This window comes from Neodiprion pinetum, chromosome 4 (assembly GCF_021155775.2).
Source record: "Neodiprion pinetum isolate iyNeoPine1 chromosome 4, iyNeoPine1.2, whole genome shotgun sequence".
NCBI lineage: Eukaryota > Metazoa > Arthropoda > Insecta > Hymenoptera > Diprionidae > Neodiprion > Neodiprion pinetum.
Window position 1 is genome coordinate 33,620,966 of NC_060235.2, and position 21,680 is coordinate 33,642,645.

Consider the following 21,680-nt stretch of genomic DNA (forward strand, 5'->3'; position numbering starts at 1 on the left):
GGTTTTTTTTTGACGTTAACAGCACCTACCAGAATCGTTTTGGGCTTATACAGGGACCTGTCTAATGTTCAGGTAACTAAGACAACCTGAAATACTGTCTCAGAATTATTGGTAGCCTTATATGCGGAGTCAGCTCATACTCTGAATAATACGGTAAAAATGCTCTCTGACTTCACAAATAAGCAGCAATAATATGAATTATATCCCCTTATCTATCATTCGACTTTGTCTAGAATTATGTCATGCTAATATTTTCATATTTGTTAAAACCTGTATACCAATAACAGTGTGATATTAATAATAATAATACATTATAATACCATAAATCATAGTGAATAATTTGAAAGAAATGAAAATAAATGACTAAAATAACCCTAAACCTGTAAATGCTTATATTTTATCCTGTTCTCATAATTATAAAGTAAAATTTTGACTAGCAAAAATTGCAAGGCTGCTTGGCAATTTTATTAAAGACATGAAGTTGACAACACCATTATCTTTCTTGAACTACTGATAGAAAATCTTCAATCACGTTACTCATGATTTTCGAAAGAATTCGAGCTTATTGAATCTGAACTACGTCAACTGTCGATATAATGAATTTATTGATAATTACGCTTTTTAGGCTGATTCTGCTATAATCCCAGATTATTTTATACCAAACTTATAATAGTTTATACATATTATACAATACAGTTATAAATTAAATGCTTTGAAAATACCATGCAGGTCATTGTTAAATACTAATAAATAATATAGAACAAATTTTACACTTATATTTATTCACTACAGAAAATTTTTATGAATTTCTTGAATTTGGCTTCTGACACTTAACAGCTCATTCAAAACTATCACTTGCAGTTCAAGGTCTCATTTAAGATCTGCCTAATTGTTGCATAATGTATACGGCAAGAGCTATAGCACCAAAATAAATACCGACTGTCTTGTAGCTGTAGCTATTTGAAATTGTTACGGTATCAAAGTTGTCCTTAGTTAATTCAGCACGATTATTAGGTGTTTGAGTAGTGATGTCAGCTGTGGTTTTGGCTTGCAGCATTGACATGATTTGCGAAAATTTTTTATTCGAATCATTTTGCAAGGAATGAAAACATTGTTTGAACGTCTTGTCATTTTTCTCCTGTGCATCAGCAATAACGTTACGAACATCAGCTATTCTCCTGTTGTTATAAATCATCGAACCACTCAGGGACAATATAGCTAAAAACGCAGATGCAAGAATAGATATGTACTTGTATTTCTGAGCATTCATTGCTTGGCTGTCGTGGTATTCTTTAATAGCCGTAGCTAGCTCTGTGAAATGATCTCTTTCCTCATTTTCCAACATGTTCAATTGTAAACCGATTTTGGATTGTTCCTGCAACCCCTTGTTCTCCATTATAGTCAGCTGCACGTATTTTGGATCATCGCGTCTGGTTTGTACCAATTCGCCGTAAGTTTCTTTCAATTTCTCATTTACTATATTTGCCTGATTTGTAAGATTTCTCCGCTTGTCTTGGCACTGAAATAGTCGATTCTGCACTTCGATGACATGATGCTTTGCTATTTCAACTTTATCCATCCCTGTCAATTGCTGATACCATTGCCACCAATTGACAAGACGTTGTGGCAACGGGCTTATTGTTTGTAATTTTTGTGACGAACTTCCATCTTGAATTATCGTTGCTCCATTAACTTGCTGGAATGTAATAAATGAATGAAAGTTGCATATCACATGCATTTATGTAAAATAAATCAAACTGATGAATAAGAATTCTCGACCTCGTATGTAATCTATTATAGAATCTTGGTGATCGGTCAATTAAGAAAACGTATTTTTAGTTAAAGTTTCGACCCGGATATGAGCCCTCCTCAGAACGATTTATTTTTTAACTGTCAAGAATAACAAAAAGATTTTTTATAAAATAAATAATAGTACTAGAAGTAATCAGACTTAAATATTGTAGATGTAATACTCTTAGAGCTATTATATATTGTTGATTAGTAAGAACCTTATGATTAATTGAAAAAAGGATGTCTTACCTTTTGAATTAAGTAAGTGGACTAAGATGTAGTCGAATTCACAATTACAATTGGTGGAGACAGTGTTCTTTTGAGTGACGTTAGACAATGTCAATCTTCAAGTTATTTTATATGTGGAAGTTAATGGTTGGAAGTGATTAATTAAAAAAATTAAAGAACTATGTTTCTATAATAACTATTTTCTTTTTAACTTTTTATATATATATAACTATGTTTTAATAAAGAAGGTCTTTTGAGCAATAAAATTAATTCACAGGTGTCAAAGAAGTGGAGGTAGGCTCTTTATAATTAAGTTCCACATGTCTAACGAAATATTGTTGGTTGAACCAATTGAGTCAACAGGTGAATAACGACTGATGGGAGAAAACAATGTAATCCAGAGTGAAGGTGAACCTATTATAAACAATTATACAGAAAAACAATAAATATTTTGTAAGAAAAGTTATGTAGAAAGGACTGTATAATGGGGACAAAAAATTTTTTTGTATGTAGTTAAGGTTAAACAATATTTGTTGTGTGGGCGGAGATTAGAGGTTTGTAAATATTACTTAAATGTTCAACATCTTGTCTAAGATTAACAGAATTGGTGTGACCTACAATGTTGCACATTTCTAATAACAGTCTTCTATAATAATTGTGTTCTTCACAAAGGATGTTTGTGTTGTCGTAATTAAAAGTGTGTTGTTTATCGATACTATGTTTCGTTAGAGCTGTGTGACGTTCTTCAGTCTCATGTATGTTGCGTTGGTGTTCCCTAATTCTAGTGTTGAGATGTCGACCAGTTTGACCTATGTAGACTTGATTGCAATCATTGCATGGTATTTTATACACGACATTAGATCGTTTGCCCATGGGGATCTTGTCTTTTCCTGTATCAAAAACTAGTTGTAAATCTTTTGAATTTTTTCCAACAAACTTGACATTATATTTGGCGAATAAGCGGTTAAGTGACTCAAATAGACCAGATATATATGGGATGGGGATATATGTAGTAGCGGGTCTATTGTTATCCTCAGCGGGAGTAGAGTCAATATTATTGTCAGGTATGTTGTTGATGTAGGTGCGTCTCTTATTAATTTGTTGGTGTAATAGGCCATGAGGGTAATCATTCCATCTAAGTATATTGTATATGAGCGACAGGTTTTTTTCCTGGAACTCTGTACTGGCTAGTTTGATAGCTCGGTCAACTAGGTTAATGATGGTGCCTATTTTGAAGGACAAAGGATGGTGAGAATTAAAATTCAGGTATCTTTGTGACCAGGTTTTTTTGTGAAACCAATCTGTCTTGATATTATTATTGTTGTGTATCAACAATACGTCTAAGAAACTGATGGCGTTATTTTCTTCTGTTTCGATAGTAAATTGTAATCTTGGATGGTACCGGTTAAAAATATTAAGGGTGTGATCTATTTTTTCGTTTGGAACGGCAGTAAGAATATCATCCACGTGTCGAAAGTAGAACGGTAAATCAAAACCAAGATCATTAATGCAAGACGTTTCCAAGTCTTCCATGACCAGGTCTGACAGGATTGGGGAGAGAGGAGATCCCATAGGCAAACCAAACTGTTGTGCATAAGTATCGTTATTAAATTTAAATATTGCGGAGTCAAGACATACTTTTAAGGCTTTATCAAGTCTCCACCAATTGTAATTGTGAATTCGACTACATCTTAGTCCACTTACTTAATTCAAAAGGTAAGACATCCTTTTTTCAATTAATCATAAGGTTCTTACTAATCAACAATATATAATAGCTCTAAGAGTATTACATCTACAATATTTAAGTCTGATTACTTCTAGTACTATTATTTATTTTATAAAAAATCTTTTTGTTATTCTTGACAGTTAAAAAATAAATCGTTCTGAGGAGGGCTCATATCCGGGTCGAAACGTTAACTAAAAATACGTTTTCTTAATTGACCGATCACCAAGATTCTATAATAGTAAAAATAAATCAAAGATGAGTGTTAAATAAGAATTCATTTGTTTTTGAAAACAATGACTACATAGTTTTAGCAGAGCTGTTTTGTTTTTCCCCAAATCATACCTTAACAATGGTATTGTATTTTTCAGTAGCAATACTCTGTACGCTGGATAGTTTCACTTGGGCCCTTTCAGTAGCGTTTCCGATTGCTGAACTAGCGTTGTTCAGAATTGGCAATTTGTTAATTTTTTTAACAATTGCGTCTAAGAATCGTCGTGAATTACTCATCGTGAGTTGTGATATTTTGTACAAATATTATTTTTCAACGTTGACGTAATCAAACGTTACGTTACATTGCTAAGATCACGAAAATTCTCTCTGCTCACATAGACTCAATTCTAGGTTATATTGATTTAGGTTAGGTTTGAATTTGACTGTTTCGGGCATGGAGACTAGAGTAAAGGAGTGGACACAGCGTGCTTCAGAAATGTACACGAAATCCCGGCCTAAAACGGCGGCGCTGCGATCAAAAAGATCGTAGTCTGTCTACAGTTGAAAAGTCTAATGTAAAAAGAATCCCGGGTGTATAAGTATGTCGACAAGTGTGAAATGTGAAAATATTCAAGATTCGCAAACTATTTTCACACTGTACGTATGTATATAAACGTGAATGCCCCTAGCAAAGACGAGTTTTAATCGTTGAAAAGGATCTAAGAACGCTACAAACTTTGGTAAAACGGCGTATGGTACACGAAAAGTTTCACAGCATTTCATGGGAATAGTCATATATTCCGATTATCAAGTGAAGGTTATAGACATAAAATTTTGTTCAGCTCAACAGGATAACGAAATAGAGATATACGTAGTTATCTGTAAGTTATATTCACACCTCAGTCTTCAATGATGTTTAATCTGTTTATTTTTTGTTAATTTTCATTACAATCAACAAGTTTAGGGTAAAATATGTGAGAAAATGAGTAGAAATTTGCGCCCAAAAACATCCACTGTCATTGTTATCGATGACGAAATAGATTCAGACGATGATCTTGACGTTACCTTTGAAAGAAGAAAAGATGATTCCGATTGTGAAGTTGAATACGTATCTCCTAAGGCGTCCGGAGCATCCAGAGACATAAGAAAGCTTCTCGTGATTGATCTGGATAAACCTGCTCGTAGGGCCGTTACTAGAGACAGAAATGTAGCACCAAATGATAGCACAAATAGAACTGAGGCAAGAGCAAGGTTAGAAAGGATAAAGGAAAAGAGTGAAGTAACAATCGATGTTGAGTACAACGATGACATGAAAGGGGAAAGACAGGTTAGATCTGTCAGAGGTAGAGCAAGTAAAGAATCAAGTAAAATACTCGGTGAGAAAAAAGATCGAATTGAAGCATCTTCGTCTAGAACAAAGTGTATTACCAGTGAGACATTGGATGACGTATTCGAAATAGAAACGGAGACTAGACGCAAACGGAATGAAGCTAAATCCAAAGATTCAGATTTCGAAGTTGAGTGTATGCCTGGTAGGGCAGCGAAAGGATCGAAACATTGCGGTAAAACATCTGTAATTGATACAGATGCATTAAGTGGTAAAGCAACCAGTAAGGACAAAAGTACAGAAGGAAAGAGCATCGCTGGGAATCTGGATTTGAGGAAAAAATTATTAAACAACAAGACTGGTGCAGGACACGAGCAAACCAATGAGGATATGTACAATAATGGAGTTCAGAAGAATGTTGAACTTGAGGCGAGTATTTCTGCTGAAAACAGAAAAAGAAAAGGTTCCGATGTTTCAACTGCTGCAAAAAAGGCAAAAAAAGTTGAAAGAGCTAGCTCGAAAAAACTATCGGCTGTCAACAAGAAGGATGAATTTCTTTCCACAGACGAATCAGAGAGTAAAGGTCCTGGTCAAACTGACAATTTTGGTGAAAATGTACACACCGAATGGTCCGAGCCTGATTATCTTAGTGAGTTTAATCAAATTGACAAACAAATTGCTCAAAATCTGATATCTCTTTTCAAGGACGATAACACAATACCGTTCATAGCGAGGTACAGAAAGGAAATGACCGGTGGAATGGAACCGGAACAATTGAGAAGCATAAAGAACTCGTACGATAGTTTGAAATCAATTAAAAAACGAGGATTGCTTATTCTGAAAACTATTGATAAACTTGGAAAATGGAATCCAGAGATTCACTCTGCTGTTACAGCTGCTAAATCGTTGGCGGAACTTGAGACTATCTATGCACCTTACAAACCTGGGGCGAAACGTTCTTTGGCTGAACGAGCCAAGGAGCTGGGCTTGGCTCCGATAAGCGAGGCTGTTCTGCTGGGCAAAGTGGTGCCTAGTTTGTCTTCGTTGATAGACACGGACAGAAATGGTTTGATAAATGTGAACGAGGTGAGACAGGGCATTATGCATATCATCGCAGAGGTGATAAGTAAGGACAAAACAACCTTTGAGGGAATTCGCGAGCTGCGAAAGAAAGTGGTTATTAACATACAGTCGACAAAGTCAAAATCTGCTGGTACATTGAAAGTGGCTAATGACGTAAAACAGAAGAAAGAGGATCATCACAAATACGAAAAGTACTTTCACTTCGTAGCGTCGGAAAGGAGCATCAGAGATTATCAAATATTAGCAATAAACAGGGGTGAATCACAGAAAATTTTAAGTGTCAAGATAATCATTCCAGATTGGTTCAAGGATAGATTGAGAGAGCGCTGTTTGAGGAAGTATAACTCTATCGGAAAAGTTTCAAGTTTTCATCATGATATACTCAATGAGAGTTTCGACGATGCTTACAATAGGCTCATCAAAAAGTTTGTGACTCGTCAAGTGAGGCATGAGCTGAATGAGAAAGCAGAGAACGCTTCCGTCAACGTTTTTGCCAATAACTTGAAGAAACTACTTCTCACTCCACCTCTCAGAGGAAAAACGGTTCTCGGTATCGATCCAGGTTTTACTCACGGCTGTAAATTGGCCATGGTATCGCAGTGCGGAGACGTGTTGGAAACGGCAACCATATATCCGCATACCAGGTCTCAGAAACACTCAGTCCAGGTCCTTGTTGATCTTGTTAAGAATTACCACTGCACGGTGATAGCTGTTGGTAGTGAGACTGGTTGCAGAGAAACTGAAAAATTTTTAACCGATCTCATTCAGGCTGGAGTGTTTCATCCTATCGATGTTTCGTACACAATTGTCAACGAGTGTGGTGCCTCAATATATAGCTGTAGCACCGAGGCTAAGTCGGAGTTTCCAAACCTGGATCCGAATATAATCTCGGCTGTCTCCATAGCCCGACGATTACAGGATCCGCTCGCTGAACTTGTTAAGGTAGATCCAAAAAATCTGGGCGTTGGAATGTACCAGCACGATTTACCAGAAAAACAGCTGCAGCTCACGTTGGGCGAGGTTTGGTCTTATTCTTAATAATTAGTATCAATATTTATGAAAAAAGTTGGGGGTCATACTTTGGTGTTTGTGAAAAATCAGTGAACAGAAAAGTTAGAGGAAATTTGAGAGATTTCCTGAAAAAATCACAAAATTTTCGGAGAATTTTCCATGATTGTTGAAATATTCGAATTTTTTCTGCACTTCGCATTGTCATTTACATTTGTTCCATTCAAAAGTTTAGGAACGAGGGGCGCGAAAGAAACGTTCTGCTTAAGCTGTACAGTTATGTTATTGCATAGTATATTATTTATTTTCAAAACCAATCTTGTTATGAAATGTAACATAGTTTATTTATCAATGTTACACAAATCACGTGTTTAAGGAATTAAAAAAATATTCTGAATAAATTTTAATTGGGCTTCGAAAAATTAATGATAGTAATGATACTCATTGTCAGGTAATTTCATACCGCTTAGGTGTCAGACATTACTGGGAGTTTTCAGAGTGCATGTGAAGTTTAGATTTTACACAGCTGACTCACACATGTTCACAGACAAAATTTGATGTACAACAGTATCGATCTGTAATTCCGGAGGGAAACCTAAAAATTCATAGATCTGTAATTTTACAATGTTACAGGTGATAATGGAGACGGTGAGTTTTGTGGGTGTTGACATAAACACAGCGTCGCATTGTCTCCTGAGAAGAGTGGCTGGACTGAACGCCGCAAAGGCAACGAACATAATAAATCGTCGTAACATGTGTGGCCCGTATAAAAACCGATCAGAGCTACTGTTAGTCTCTGGTATCGGGAAAAAATCCTACGAGCAATGCGCCGGTTTTATAAGAATTTTACCTGAAACTGCACTGCTGGACGCGTCGTCGAGAAAAGATTCCTTGGTGTATTTGGACCAGACTTGGATTCATCCGGAATCTTACGATGTAGCCAAACAGTTCCTGAAGGGTTGTGGGTGCCACTTGACGGACCTGGGATCGGATGAATTCGTTCAAAAAGTCACGTCGTACGCAAACTGTGACCGGAAAACTTTGGCAAAACAATTGGACACCAACGAAACAACGCTTGATATCATTATAAACGGATTATCGATGAAGAAAGGGGAAGACATCAGAATCAGAGAAGAAGCACCGTTATTCATGAATAATTTTCGATGCATCGACGATTTATGCGTTAACACAAGGGTGAGAGGTACCGTTCGAAACGTAACTAGTTTTGGGACATTCATAGACATAGGTGTAGGCACAAACGGCCTTCTGCCAATTGGAAAGCTGAAAGGTCAAGTTCTTAGTCTGGGGGAAAGAGTCGACGTATTAGTACTATCCATAAATAAAGATCGCGGTAGAATAAGCTTGACGCTTTGATAGATTCAAGACTGGAGGGAGAATTCCTCAATCGATTTTTTTTAAACTATTGCAAATAAGTGCAGTGGCATGAAATTTATCACCTTAGGTTCGACTACTCGTTTTTACATGATTACGTACATACTGACATACCGTTTGGCAAAGCTGCGAGAGATCGCTCGATCTCCTGTTATCGTTTACAATTTTTCATCGGATACTGTCTACTATTACCTTCTTGTGTTACGTGTTAAGCAGAGGGATACGCTCCCGTACCGACGTATAATTTACGGCTAATTGGACGTAGTTGTTACGCTCCAGGCAAGAGACAGTCAAGCATACATCGGATGCGAATAATTCGTCTTTCATACATATAGACGTATTTGTTTTTATCGTATAACGGGCTGACATCGCATAACAGTTTCTCTCTCATTATATCTATAGGTATATACCTGGTATGCAGAAATACCCGACCGGTGATATTCAATCACATTTTTATTTTATTTTCATCCACTACCCCTTCTCGCATCATTTTTCGCGTGCACTCCGGTTTTAACTCGAGTGATTTTCATACATTGTAACATCGCGACTCAGAGATAATAACTATAACGAATTTCAATACAAGGGAAGAAAATACGATCAACTCATACATATTTCGATTAAGAAAGACGCGTGAAATGTTATTATTACTTGTACATTTTTTTTTATTTCTTACGTTATTACACACATATAGCCTTACGTTCATGTCAATAAAGAATATTTTGTTACTTGAACGTCTAAAATTAAGGCCCTCATTTATATCTCGCAATATTGTGTCGACAGGAATACTTATATTAGAATTAAGAAATACAATATGGAAGCCACACAGTTAAGAATAACTGCGAAACGTGACATAACTAATTGGTTTATTTTTTTTGCTATTTCTACTTTACTCTAATTTAACGACCTTTTTTCACCGCGCTTCTCTAATAAACGGCATTGATATAACGCAGCACTCCGTACATGTGATTATTTGTCAACTCGGTTCGTCTCTTGTATCCCGGAAATGACGTCACCACCGGCTCACAGTCAGCTAGTCGATACTGCACGAGGCATCTGCAGGCGATATGGGATACAGTTTTAAATATTTAAGTCGGATTAAGCGTGGAGGGGATACGCATAGTTGAATCTACGACGAGGAACGACGGAAAAATTAATAAAAATACCACAGACGAAACCGATCAGTACTTTCGCATCTGTCCGGTCGATAATCGGGAAAAAAATATTATGTATGAATAAATCGCGGTCTCTCTCTTCCCGACAAAAGTTCCTCTGCTTTATCGCCTTTCTTTTGATACGTCGCATCGCCGCTACTCTAATTAGTCGTTTGATCATAAGCGGAAAGTCCGAGCCACCGCCCGTCACTGATAGGATTATAGATAACGAGTGTATTATACGTCCGATCGTTCCTGCAAAGACCGATATCAGTGATTAATCAACGAATCCGAGTCCACATGAGAAGCTGCTTCGGTTGATTGTCACGTAACGCGTACCACTTTGTTGAATAAAAATAAATTACAGTCCCCCGTTTGAACATCCACCGCTTCACGAATAATAATAATTACTTCTGTAAAAACGTCGCGAGTCTCTTTTTAGTCGAGTTTTACTCCCGGTGTAGAGCGTCGAGCACGATGTGACAACGTAAAATTACCAGAGCTGGAGTTGCGTAACTTTGAGACGTATAACGTACGTCGGAGTTTGCATTCTACTTGTTCACTTTTCAGAGTCGTGCTTATATTTTCCGTCGAGTATCCGTCTCGCTTCCATCGATCGAAATAAGCATCGTCGGGTTACGAGTAGATGTACATACATAAACATAGGTACCGGGCATACGTGTACGAAGTAGGTATGCTTTTTTCCATCACGCTCGAAGAATCGCTGGTACGTGTGCATAAATAATTCCTCTTCGCACGGGGCAGATTGCTTTTCCCATTTCACCCGCAGTCTCATGTGGGTAAATTTTTCACCTCATTCTATAACGTTTTCCGTTTTAATGATCTTTTTTGCCAAGTTGAAGTAGCACGTCGTTTATACCACTCGTCCGCCGGTTCGATCAATGCAAAATCGTGCGAATTGATTGCGCTGCAGAATTCTTCACAGGTACCCGCATTTGTAACGAGTCTACGAGTAATTGTCACGTTCGTCGACCGATTTCGAGGCTGCAGCAGCTATTCGTTATCCGAATACCAGCTTAATTCCCAGACCCCGTCACCCTCTCCTCTGCAGGGCTCGAACTCCGTGATACGGGGTAACTCTATACACCGTAGAGGGGTAAAAAGCACGCGTCCGCACAGAGTTCATACCGGGCTGGTTTACGGTTGCGGTTCTGAATGGGACGTGGAACGTGGGGTGGAGGGAAATGAGTCATAACGCGTGAGAGATCGATAGGATTCATTCACCCTGGGAAATAATTCACGTGCTCTGGCGTCAGTGTCGTGTCATTGTCTGTCGCGGGTCTCGACGACCGCCAAGGCGTGGATTCCTCGCTGAAATGATTCAGTAATTTTTGTATTGCAAGAAATTTTAGAACGTCTATCGGTGTACACGCACAGAAGTTTCTCGTTGCCGATGAAAGGTGATTTATTGGATTGCGTTACACGTCCGTCCGTTGTACCGTAAATTCAATATCAAACCTAGCGTTCGTTACACCTGTCAGTTTAAATTACAGACGCGCTGCATCTATAAGTATAAGGATTTTTTCTCTTTTAGTGGACAGATACTTACCACCGAGACTACGACTTACATCTAAATATAAATCCCTTGGTTTTGCTTTACGTGTATGTTTTTTTTTTATTTCTCTATACCTTCATTTTATGTATACATAGTTTCTGCGCATCGCGTTTTCTCCCTCTTGTAATGACGTTCCAACGGCCGGTGTGGCGTCACGGCGTCGCGACGCTCAGGGATATCTTTATATCGACGCTCAAACTCGTGCAGGTCTGTCGCTTGAAACTGCGGCGTAAACAAAACTTATACCTGGCTGTTTAGATGCGTATAATATTCTATTCGATGTATACAAAGTTCTTGAAAATCGTGCGCAAGAACCAAAAAAACTGTAACTCCGTCTTTCCATAAATATTATAAAGAAAAGAATAATTTCAATTGTTGAGTCGTTCTCAAAAATTATAGAAAGAAATTAATTGCGACGCGTATTCACAGGCCAAGTCGGATTGTTTTTCCGCACCCTTTCGAAATTTCAGGAGTGCTTAACGATACAAATTGGACGAAATATTTACCAGTCGAGTTGAATCAGTCTGTGGCATGCATGATACATATATCTGTATAGTATAACACACGTCGCGTGCACGTTATGAGAGAGAACAAAACCACTGCTGTTAATTAGTAAGAGCTTCCACACCGGCTGTGTATACATATATATATATATATAGTTTTGATCGCGTGACAGATATAAACGGGAAATTTAGACTCGTTCTTTGAAGGGTTTTTGCATTAGCCGCAGGTATGAAGTTGCCTGTTTAAAACGCGCGTGACAAACTATCCGGATCACTGCCCAATTTTACCCTCCTTTCGTTATCGTGTCACCGTGAGCAGACAGTGAATGTTAATTTTCGGAGGAATTCCTGAATCCCGTAATACGCCAGAACTGCTGTACGGAAACAATAATTATCAACCGTCTTCCTACGTAATGATCGGTGTTCAAAATTAAAAGTGTGTATCCGAGGACCTGCTGGACCTCTGATGACGTTTGTGGAGCATAAGGTACGCGCATTTTTGATCGTTGATTGAACGTAGATGCGAGTGCAGCTGCACAATCGAGACGCAGAAAAGAAACGAGGGAATTGTTACCCTGCACTCATCCAGCCGAGAAAAGGGAATTACGCTGCAGTTCTCGACTAAAGACCACTTAAACGATCTCTGGCACAGTTTTAATTAAACAAATTATCGAACGATTACAAACCTTTGTTAGAGTTTCTGTACAGTAGGTACGTTCTACATTCAACTGCCCGAACAAAGTTTTCTATTCCGTGAATTATACACGTTGCTCGATTCAATTCCGCATTATATTTTCCGGCGTCTTTTGTGTAACCTCGAGTGCACGGCTGATTGCGAATGATTTTCAATCGAACACCGTACGATTAAACATTTTTCTACAGCAAGCCGCCCCGTATCATTAACGATGGAATTTCGAGCGCATTCGTTCGGTGATTTTTGTTTCGTTTTCTTTTCTGCATTCATCAACCGGACGAAATGAGTCGGATTTTAATTAGTGGGTATAATTAAAGCGGCTCGTAGGTCAACGCTGCGACGTTCGTGAGTCGGGTTCTATGCGCATCGGGTGTACGATGATGCAGGGTAACGATGCACCGAGTTAAGTAGGAAAGCGCTAGTTAACTTATTTATACGATTAACATTTAATGTGAATTTATCGCTCGACTTTTCAACGCTGCAGCGCGCGGAGTTGCATCTGACTTTGGTTAATATCAATTGGGCCAATGCCTCGGAGCTCAGCAGCCTCGGGGACTAAACCTGTTCGGAGTAAATATATACCAGCTTAACATAATTGGCAAAAGCTTAACCGCGCGCCGATAAAGCTAAACAATTTTCTCTCTCAACGCTGTTAACTGCGGAATATCTGTCAATTAGCCGGCCATTTGGCGTGATCGCTGTATCAGAGATGCAGGTTTAATATCGCAGCAGGGAAAGGTGAACGAGCGTATAGGAAGAGGGGATTATAATTTCGCGATTTAATTACACACGAACGGCGAAATGTGAAAAGGATGAGAATTATCTCTTATAAAATTCGACCAGCGACCAGCTTGCGTTTGGCATTTTCGAATTGCTTTACAATTTTCTCGATCAATTATTTACTTGCAGACGATTTGACCCTTATCACCGTAATGCAATATTAAACGTTAAACGCGTAACCCTGTTTCAACCCCGCGAAGTGATGCGCCGCCAATTTTCGGTCCCAATTTAATTCAATTTCGAGGCAATCATATCAAATTTAATCCCTCCGCCACTTCACTTCTAATAAATGGTTGAGTTTCATTCGAGTTTTATTAGATTAAACGAGTGGTCAATATAATAAAGCGCAACCTCGGTGTATAATTCATCTATACACATCATTTCCAGCCCCCCCCCCATAAGCCCGAATAAATTCACGCCTATACATTCGATATATATTTACACACTACACTTATATAATAAGAAATGCACCGGTAAATTACCCTCGTATCGATAAAAGATATGAAATTTTAGTACCAGGAGAGTTAGCAGCGAAAATTTTTCAAATCTTCTATTCCCGCGATGATTAGAACGTCGCTTAATTATTACAATGACGACTCTATTCAGCTCTGTATTTTAATCATTATCTCCGTGCGGAAACTCGTTCGATAAGATGTATCGATCCGCGATGCGGGTTGAATTTTGTTTGACTTTGCGCTCCGGCTGATCAACGTCTTTGCAGAAGCTGGTCAGAGGCGCAATATATCTATTGATTGGATCATCGAAACGTGAAGCAGCGACGCAGGGGAAATTCGGCTTCGTTCACACCGAGAGCATAGTACGATGGTGAAAAATTTTGCAAGAAGTGAGAGCGAGGAATTCTTATCGGCGATTTTCGTCGATTTGATGAAATATACGCGCGAACTTGCCGACGAATCGTCGCATGCCAATTTTCGCGTGAAAACCGCCCAGTGTCTAAAAAAAAATCGGATATATTCTTCAGTGTGATCGTCTCCTTACCGCCGGCGATATTTCGCTCCTTTGTTCTTATACCCGTAGCTGTTCAATAACTACCTTTATCCTCGTACGTCCGGTTCCTTTAACCAACCTCACGTCTCAACGAATTCGAATTTGATATTTTCTTTGAAGAAAACGTACCTTAGCCCGCAGCAGGCGGCGCAAATAACACGAATATCCTTCAGGCCTGGACGGTGGTTCAATCTATTATCGTCGCTGGTGGACCTGACGATAAATATAATTTAGTACATGATCTGTACGCGCGTTTATGTAGACGAATATACGTGTAACGCGTTTTGGATCATCCGGTAGGTGAATCGACGGAGTTTCGTTCTCGTAGAAGCGAAGCGAAACGCGGCGACGCCGCTGCCGATTATTTATGATTGATAACGCGACGCCGCGATGTGGTAATTCGGGTGAAAATATATGTTCGAGGATATCCTTTTTTTCGCGCTTCCCTTCCCATCTTTTATTATGATTTTTTACTCCCTCTACTTCCTCTCGAGAAGAAAGTTTCTCTCCAAATTTTGCGAAAGATTGCTCAAACGGGGGTCTCGGTGATCCTTATTAATGATGCCGTTTACACCCCGTGACATCCGAAGGCTCGAACACCGCGGCGGTTGGCCCGATCGCATTTCTTCCATAATATACCTATTTTATAAATATCACAGGTTTCGTGTCCCGAATGCGAAACACCCCTTTATGGGGTAATTTCGACCGCCGATACGGTACCTACATATATTCCCCCTGCGTCTGCGAGGACTCCGATTCGTATAAGGATATGTCTTTGTACCGTTTCGACGACGTGCAGGATGTCGCTCTGGGATTTTTTCGGGAGAAAAGTGTAAAAATCGGAAAATAAAAAACCCGCCGTAAACTTTCGATAAGAAGAAAAGAAGTAAAGGAAAAAAGAAAAAAGAAAACTAGCGAAGCGGTGCAAATTCTGTCCGTATCGTGTAATATTAGAATATATTACAAATAACTTGATAATAAAATTAAGGAATTAAAAATTTTTCAATATCGATTGACCAACCCCCCGAATCACCTCCAAATAATTTAAAAATAGTTCCTTCATTTTTACAGATTTCTACCTCAACTCTAACTCCTCCGGCCAACAAGATGGATTGCCCTTTTTGAAACACACGTGTTTCCGACACATTCTCAGTATATATTTTATTGGGAGCGTAATAATGTTCAAAAAAATCTGCAACTGCGAGGTTTTAGCGGACATTAGTGCTACTATTTGATAAAAAATTCACATCAACGTGAGACGCAATCTAGACGAATTGCACACCCTCGAAATCTATCTTTTGTTTTATTTAGAGGAAGTGCAATTCGTCTAGGTTGCCTGGTACGATGATGTGAATTTTATCTCAGATAGTAGCACCAATGCCCACTAAAATTGATATAATATTACTCCTACGATAAAATACATACTAAGATTGTGTCGGAAACACGTGTATTTTAAATGGGGAAATCCATCATGTTGGAGGGAAGGGTTAGAGTTGAGGTGAAAATCTGAAAAAATTAGGCAATTCTTTTTTAATTATTTCAAGTAGATTTGGGGGGGTAGGTCGAAAAAAAATCGTCGACACCATAAATATGATGTGTATATATATATATAACGTTCGTGGAACGTTATGTTATTATTATTAACGTTATTATTAACGTGGAACGTATAATACATATATATATATATATTTTTTTTATTTATTAACGTTCCACGTTGTGTGTATATATATACATATATATACACATATCATCTTGCAATGTTACAAGCGTGTAATATATTATTATGCGTGTGTGACACGTGCGGCGGAGAAATTGGGGCCTAAACATTCAGCGAGAGTGTAACTTGGTATTCCTATTGGCTACGATTGCATCGTTGAGCAAAATATACAATATCGGCGAGAGTAAGGTCGGATCCGGGCCACATATTGATACGCGGACTGAATTTTTCCCCGATATTTTCCCACCCCGTTCCACCGAAACAAACACACGCGCATGCATATGGCGCAAAAACTCTACGGGGCCAAGGCCTTCTTATCGTCTCATCAACGAGGGGATTTTATCATTTTTCGCCCGACTATTTCCTCCCCCGCAAAGTGTAACGCCTTTCAAACCGCAGCGCGCCACCCTTCGTCATATTTTCCGTGTGTTTTTCTCGCTGCTTGTTAATCCGGATTTTCGTCTTTTTCATCGGCTTTTGGCTTCGCGTTAACCAGATCAATCAGTTTTCATTCAGCAGCGACGAATCTTGAAGCAAGGTGAATTCACACCAGATAATGAACAAACAAACCTGCATGCAATAGCTATGCTTTCTCGTGTACTAGTCACCAGTCATCGATCGGGTGATTTTTTTTCCAATTTCAAGGCATTTGCAGCCGTGAAATAATTTCTACCGAATCTGTATTTTTTCCATTTGTCAGAGTTGACTTTTTCCCTTGCCCTTCGCTTCTCGAATCCGGGGGGTGGTTTTCACGTTACAGCTCTTTCTATCCCTTCGGCGTATTACGTTACAGCGCAGGGGTTTTCGCGGTGTGTGGGTGGAAAGGAGGTTGACAACTGGCACGTCGTTTGTCTCGCTTCTCGGCTCTGTTTACTTTTAACAAAACGAGTCCCCCGGGATTGTCTGTGAGAAACGGAGTCGGCATCAAGAGGTTTCGACGAGGAGGGTGTTGCCTTTGCGCGACTCCTCGGAGCCCGAGCAATAATCGCCTGCATTTCCGTTGCACGTTCTATGAACGTGACCAAGAGATAGAATAAATATCAGGTAGGAAAGTCGAAGCAACTTCCTTAAACAAGCTTCTGCTTCGCTGTGCAGCTTGCAAATATTCTTCCTCTTCCGAAACTTGGAGGGCAGTTTCCGTTCGGCCATTGCGAACAAAGTTCGATCGACTCCCAAGTCCTCGCAAGTTTTGCTTGTGAAATATTTCGAGCAGTTGATTCTGTCTTCGACGACAGCAGCGAACAATGATAAGTACGTCGCGGTTCTTCGGTGATCGAAATGATGTCCGGAGTCGCAACCGCGGCTTCATTTCAACCTTACGAGAGACCCGACTTCCAACAAGTCTCTTACACATTCGCTTGCTATAGCTCATCCAGTCCTCCTGGGCTCTGTTCGTTGGTTTCATCAGACTCCGTCTGTTTCTTCAAACAATGGCTCTCCGTGTGCAGAACCGTGGCAGTGATATCTGTCTGACCTTTAATGACTGCACACCGATGCTGGCTGGTATAGGTACAGACATTGGACCCACAGACAATTGGACGCTTTGCATGCGAGCCCCTCACGCAGGGTTTGAAATTCATCAACGTGAAGGCGTGTCGTTGGATTCTCCGTTTCGAAACGTCGCGTGTATAATTTTGAAATTCAAGTATGAAAAAGAGAAGCTACGCGGCACTCGACGCTGCGACGGTGAAGCGTCTTCGCAGGAGTTGGGAATCGGGTGGTATTGCTTTTTCCAAAATTGAGTGACTGCACGGTTCGAGGCGTCCATTAGACTGTAGGTTCTCATTTCCCACGGGGAATCCGAAAGGAAAAGCTTGAGAAAATCACTACGCATTCGTATTATAGGATCGTATCGCCGTACGTCGAGTCGAAAAGGTTTGGGATAAAAATTTATCGGAAAACACCGCGAGTTACATTATTTCATCTTATCGGTCCCTGCCTAGATGTAACTCTTGCATTCCAAGTAAATCGCTGAAAGTTTAACCAAGCAATCTGCGAGTTTTATCGAACTGTCTCAACACCGAGCGTATCCCGCTCGCCTTACGCACCTTGAATCTTGTTCCTAAATTTTTCACGTCCCGTGGTACACTCGGTTGCCCAGCAAGGGCGATTCGCCGGATGAACAAAATAAAAAAAAAAAATAAAAAAAAACGCGCCACCGTATATCTCAATTCGCCCCCCAGCAACGCGGAGAACTGCTTTGTGCCTCCATCCTCATGTATCTCCATACGAAACGTTATTAGAAAAGTGCGCAGCGCAGATTCGAGTCGTCGAGGTGACACCAGACGATTCGTCTCGTTTCACTTATCCCGGTATATCCAAGCACAAGAGAACATCGCAGGTAGAATGCACGATAGAATGCAGAAAATTCTCTCCAAGAACTTGAGACTATCGATTGTCGTACGGAGCTTGACTTGCGGTTGAATCAGGATGAATTTATACGCTTTACGTGTTAAAAGGGAAAAAAAAAATCCCCGTCCCCGTTTACAGACCTCAACTTGAATTATTTCAAGTGTCGCACGTGCCTCGGGACTTTTCACGCGTACAACCTACGTTTTGCGTCGAATTAAGTTAGGAAATGAAGAAATAAAAAAAGCGGCGCACCCCGCTCCGCGCTCTGTCGCCGCTTTGCCGGGGTGAAGTGACCTCTTTGCTCGTACACAGGAGAACATTTGGCACGTGTGTATTAGCACGGGGCGCGAATAATCAAAAGTTTATCTAGAAACTAGCGTGCTAGAGCCTCGCGGGGCCATAAAGTAGGCCGAGGAACGGCGAAATCGCGTTACTGGAAAACACCCGGCCGAGTCGTAACGGCGGGCTTTTACTCACCTCAAACTCGGTGTACAGGAAGATCGGGACGCGGATTTGTCGGCTTGCAGGTAACGCTGCAAGCTCGATACTCGCTGGCGCCTCGGCTCGTCGGGGGTGCGATTCGCGCTTGAAAATTTGCATTAAACTTGATCAAAGGTGTGCGCATGTGGCCGTATAAATTCCACGGCTAATTCGGCGTCCCGTCGCTTTTTCCACTTCTCGAGATAAACTTGGCGCAATTCGTACCGATAATTCCGAGCATGAATTTCTCGGGGCACGTGTAACGTGTTTAAGCAAATTTGTCCTCGATACGTCGACAGTCGAACAGATAACGACCCCCTCACCTCTAATACCCTAGCATCACGCGAACTTTTATGGCTAACGAGGTAATGAGTTATGTAAGACGGTGATTGGCCGTATACTTCCACCGTGACGAGAGGAGGTTACGGAAGGGGGAAGGTTATGGGGCCTGAAATTTTTTTTATATCCTCGTTCATCGTTATTAAGACAGCTCGCGAATAGCAAGTATATATCACGGCTTCGAAGTGACGTGAGACCCTCAGGGGAATTTATCCTGTTTAGCGCGGAGTTTATACGCTTTTTTCACCTTAACGTCTCTCTGTTAATCAGATTGTTACTCGGATTAATGATCGCGTATGCACTATGTATACATCGGTGCAATTAGCAATTAATCTTGAAGAGGTTTCGTTCGCCCTCCGCGAACCAAACGCGATCAATCGCAATTCTCTGGACCACTGGTTGAAACTCGGTGTACAATATGCATAGGCGTGCTCGACAAATATTTTATACCCTTGTAATTGAACCCAATTGCCGAGACGTTGAAGCTTTTTCCACTTCGAGTAACACCCGCTCCGTAAATTCAGCTTCATCAATTCCTTTACCAAAGGAACCCTGCATCGCTGATTGAAAAACCGAGTATGTTGATGTGTAGCTGCACAGGTATTCAGACTGCACGCTTGTTCGTTGACGTATGAAAAAGCTTTTTTCCCGGTGGTTGCGAGTAGTTCGGTATTAAGTCAGCCGAGTCCGTAGACCTAGGTCTGGGTTCGAACCTTGGCATTGAGGTTCGCTCCTTTTCCTTCCATTATTCCGCCATTCTTCCACTCTCTCTCGGCTCGATTTTCGTGCCTCTCCTTTTTCCGCTCTCTCATCTACGCCCGCATTGTCATCACAGACGCTTTGTGACTTTGGTTTCCCAGACTGTGATCATTGCACCTGTATTCGCATGCATGTACGGTGTACGTACATTCACGCGCAGTCTGCAGCATAGACCTAACCTGCCTCAACTTGAGGATCCGCTATCGTCGTATCGTTACATGTATGCATAGCTGTCGCAGCCACAGTAACGGTAACAGACTGACATATTGGAGCGGCGGCTGAAAAAAATCTTTTCATCCAGACTGAGAGCTGACGCATATTACGCGGCTCGGAGGTCGTTGTACAATTTTGAATTTCGTCTTGCGTCGTCCTGGAATCAAAATATGTCGACAAAGGTGAATTTGTTGGGGCGGGGATGAAGTTTCGAAAGAGCTTAATTTCAAATTACTTGGTGGCGAAACTTGAAGCAAAGAAATGAAAAGTTCAAGAAACAACAAAGTTTCGAGTGGTCGTAAAGCTGACGGCTCAAACTTCCGAAATGCAAGATTCCGAAAACTCAAGTTACGATAGAGCAAAGTTACGGAAAGTAAAGTTCCAATGGAGCAAAATTTCGAAAAATAAAGTTTCGAATTTCAATAGAGTGAAATTTCGAAAGTTAAAATACACCCGCACAGCTTAGTTTACTCAACGAGTGGGTGTAAAAAATCAGAATCACCAGAATTCCGAACGTAAAAATATCGAAAATCCAGAACAAAGAAAGCTCAGAGTGGTGAAATTTCACCAAATTGGAAATTCACAGAACTGAAAAACTTCGATCATTCAGAATTCGATGTTTCAGATCTTTAAATTTTCTCATTTTCTCACTTTCGGAACTTTAACCTGTCGCAGCTACGCCCTTTCGGCATTTAGTCCTTTCGGAATTTCGATGTTTCGTCAAAGTTTGATTTTTTTACTCCAAGTTTCGGCACCAAATAATTCGAATATCGGCGCTTTCGGAACTTTTCAAATTCGGAATTTCAATCCCGCCCCAATTTTTTCTTCGTTATTTTTCACACGTATATTACCGTTTCACTATTCATGGGGATATTAATTCCACCACCAGCTTTTTTACGACGTCAAGCATTATTGTATAGCTATACTCCGACACGCGATAAAGAAATTTTATTTTCCACTATCGCTTGAGTAAATATATAAGCTCGATTACTCGCGTAAAAAGTAACCGGCAAAATGCCTGAGTTCACCCTCGTTTTCTCGTACATCGGCCGTAAAGAAAAAATATTCTCCCCCCACTCCCTGTCCAAAGGTTCTTACCGCGCTCGTTAAACTACAAATCCAACCGTAACCGTAACTTTTTACAATGAACGGAAAACCCTTCTTACAGAAAACATCTCCGGCCTTTGAACAGGTTTGCTTCTTTCAACTGCTCGAATCCCATAATTGCATTGTCTAGTTTACAACATCCGTATTCATTTACGACTAATAACTCTTTCCATTCCTTTTTTTACTTCCAGCTCGTAGGCTCGCGACGTTGGAGGAACAACGCTATAATTCGAAGA

At 40.2% G+C, this 21,680-nt stretch overlaps 2 protein-coding genes across 3 annotated transcripts; one reads left to right on the plus strand and one right to left on the minus strand.

Moving 5' to 3' along the window:
• Window positions 1–15: 15 nt before the first annotated feature.
• LOC124216860 (uncharacterized) lies at window positions 16–4,413 on the minus strand. 2 transcript variants are annotated; one of them, XR_011176825.1, is made up of 4 exons: window positions 4,088–4,224; window positions 2,041–3,975; window positions 1,780–1,890; window positions 1,678–1,696 (listed from the first exon to the last, which is right to left on the minus strand). XR_011176825.1 is itself a non-coding variant. In XM_046621918.2 (2 exons), exons 1-2 carry the CDS (start codon window positions 4,250–4,252, stop codon window positions 875–877), a joined length of 987 nt encoding a protein of 328 aa, XP_046477874.1. In that variant the 5' UTR covers window positions 4,253–4,413; the 3' UTR covers window positions 16–874. The 2 variants fall into 2 exon arrangements, 1 of the variants encoding a protein (XP_046477874.1); XM_046621918.2 differs by lacking the exons at window positions 1,780–1,890; window positions 2,041–3,975 and having other exon boundaries at window positions 16–1,696; window positions 4,088–4,413.
• Window positions 4,129–11,497, plus strand: LOC124216858 (uncharacterized protein YdcI). Its single transcript, XM_046621916.2, has 3 exons — window positions 4,129–4,253; window positions 4,382–7,385; window positions 8,007–11,497. Exons 2-3 carry the CDS (start codon window positions 4,938–4,940, stop codon window positions 8,745–8,747), a joined length of 3,189 nt encoding a protein of 1,062 aa, XP_046477872.1. The 5' UTR covers window positions 4,129–4,253; window positions 4,382–4,937; the 3' UTR covers window positions 8,748–11,497.
• Window positions 11,498–21,680: the final 10,183 nt, after the last annotated feature.